The following is a 2,663-nucleotide window of genomic DNA, read 5'->3' as shown; positions in this document are numbered from 1 at the left end:
TTTTTAGATACTTTAGCATAACGGTTTTTCTGTATAGCTGCATAAATAAAAATGTTCGTTGCATATTTGTGCTTCTAATGCAATGAGAAACGCGCGTTTCGCGAGGACAACACACGCGGGTTAAACAGCTGTTGATCGCGATCGCGATTCACGTTTCCGGATATCCCTCGCACACGCGCGCGCGTGCGTCTCCGAATGTATGTTCGCCGTTGCGAGTTGCGGCACGCAAGTCGCAACTCGTAGCGGCCCACGTTAAGATCATGCAGCCGGTCTCGTATCGTCGAAACCGGCGGGCCGTCGCACGCGGACCAGCTGTGGCACAGCTCTCTCTCCTGAATCCGGGGCCCGTTCCCCGCGGACAGGCCCATTTTGACTCGGATACCTGCCACCAGGTGGCTCCACCAGCAGTACCCAGCAGCGGCAGGTAGGAGCAGTCTTCGGGGCGCCTTCGCACCGCCAGCATCGTGTGTGTGTATCCTCTTTCCCGTTTTCGTGTTCGAGCACCGTGCCTACAGGAACAATCGTTTCGGGAACTGACAATTAGTTGACGAAAAATATGTAAACGCGTGGCCGGGTTCGGCAACGTCGTGCAAAGGTGAAATCAACACGGAGAATTTAGGATACCGGAAGAATACCGGCACGTATCCACGTTGCAATACTTATCTGAATCAAATTAGGACAAATTAGGAATTTCCGATCACCTTGCCAATGATATCGGCGAAATACGGCAGGCGCGCGTTCCAGAGGCTAATCCGGGACGATTCGAACGACGGTGGAGGATGCAACAGCAGCAGCAACAGCAGCAGCAGCAGCAGCAGCAGCAGCAACAGCAGCAGGAGGAGGAACATCAGGAACCGGAGCAGGAGCAACGGGCCCTCGTAATGGTGCCATCCACTTCGTCTTCGCCGTCGACTTCATCGGTCACAGTTACGGCAGACTCACAGGAGACTGATGTCACCAGTCTCGCTGCGGGCACCGAATTACCTAATCTAGCGCTCCAGAGTGTCGCCCTGAGGCTTCAGGGTGCCCTCCTCTCGGCTCTGCAGCGAGCGGCGCTCCTGCCACCGGGACACGCCGCCGCTGCGGCTTTCAATCTCCAGGCACTGGAGACGTACTTGACGCTTCATCGTCTTCATGCAAGCGGCGCGACTTCCGGCGTCGCGCAAACCGCGAGCGCCACCGCGACCGTCGTTGGTAATCAGAGGTGTTCATCATTGAACGCGAATGTTGACGCGACCCTGAGCCCGACAGCAGTCAAGAATGACCATCTGACAGCCGATCAGCTGCTCCGATCGGCCGCTTCGGCAATCAGCGAGGAAGATGAGGCACGGCTGGACTTTGTGACCGACACCGAAGAGGATCTGGCGCTTCTAGCGGAAGATGACGAGGTCCTGCTATGTGAGGCGTCCGGAACAAGCTCCTCCTCGGCGAATCACGAGCTGCTCCTGCGACGAATATCCGAAGGGAATCGCGCAAGCACGTCGGTGACGACGGTCTCACGATCCTTGACCGTTCCAACATCTTTCGCGTCGTCAACTTCCTCGGGTTGCTCCTCGGCTTCGTCCACCTCGTCTTCCTCCTCCTCGTCCGCGCAACATGCTTCGATCACGGTGGACTCGAGTGTACCAAGGACTTGCCGTACATCCAGACCCAAGAAACAGTTTATTTGTAAGTTCTGCAGCCGGCAGTTCACGAAGAGCTATAATCTGTTGATCCACGAGAGGACGCATACCGACGAGCGGCCGTATTCGTGCGACATATGTGGCAAAGCCTTCCGACGGCAGGATCATCTCAGAGATCACAGGTAAATAGGCTCTGTTCACCTGGGAGACGTTAATCTTCCGATTAGATCTTTCTTTGTGAAAACATGCGATCGCGCAGGTTTTTTTATTTTACTGTTGAATGTTTGAAATAACTGACTTGATTAAATGGAGAACGTTAATTGAATTAATTATTTAAATTTTGAATTATTTAATTATTGAAGTTTTTCGTTTAAAATAATTTCAATGGTGATGAAACAATAGTAATATAATTATAATTAATGAATAATAAAAAGCAAAATTATGAATTTTTTTGAAATTATATTTTCATTAATAAAATTTTTTATATCGGATTTTTCATTTACATAAATATTTCATATACATAAATATTTGCATTGTGTTTATTATTAAATGCATATGTGTGTTTATGAGTGTAATTTATGGTTTGAACAACAAATTTCAAGTTACGTTATTGTAACATTTTCGATCGCACATGATTAAAATAATCATTTTAGTAGAATTTATTTATAACCTCCAGTGTATGCGAAAGAACTAAATATTGTAATAATATGTTACGTAAAAGAAAATTGAATTAAATTTACGTTAAGCGCATAAAAGCTTTGATGACGGTATAGGATTATTTACCAAATTTATTCCCTTCATGATGGAAGATTTAAAGACCACGCGTATTTATCTCTTTATCGCGTCGCCATTAATTACAAGCATCGTACGATTTACGAACAGACAAATTCATGGTACGCCTTTTCCACCTCGCGTAATTACAACGATGATTGAATGACGTGTATATTATATTTAATGGTCAACGTGTCATGATACATTCATTCATTCATATCTTTGCCGTTGCAATAATTGTAGTCCTTACCTGTAATAATAATGTTAATT

At 46.8% G+C, this 2,663-nt stretch overlaps 1 protein-coding gene across 1 annotated transcript in view; it reads left to right on the top strand.

Annotated features, from left to right (window-relative positions):
• Nucleotides 1-866: 866 nt before the first annotated feature.
• The window catches only part of LOC108694635 (protein sister of odd and bowel), a 2,386-nt gene continuing 589 nt past the window's right edge, over nt 867-2,663 (top strand). The window contains exon 1 of the mRNA XM_018204236.1: nt 867-1,804. Coding sequence (XP_018059725.1) covers nt 882-1,804 — 923 coding nt within the window. The 5' untranslated portion in view covers nt 867-881. The remainder of the gene's footprint in view (nt 1,805-2,663) is intronic.

This window comes from Atta colombica, unplaced genomic scaffold (genome assembly GCF_001594045.1).
Source record: "Atta colombica isolate Treedump-2 unplaced genomic scaffold, Acol1.0 scaffold121, whole genome shotgun sequence".
Lineage (NCBI taxonomy): Eukaryota > Metazoa > Arthropoda > Insecta > Hymenoptera > Formicidae > Atta > Atta colombica.
The sequence above is the reverse complement of the archived record's forward strand: the minus strand, read 5'-3'. Positions and strand labels throughout refer to the sequence as shown.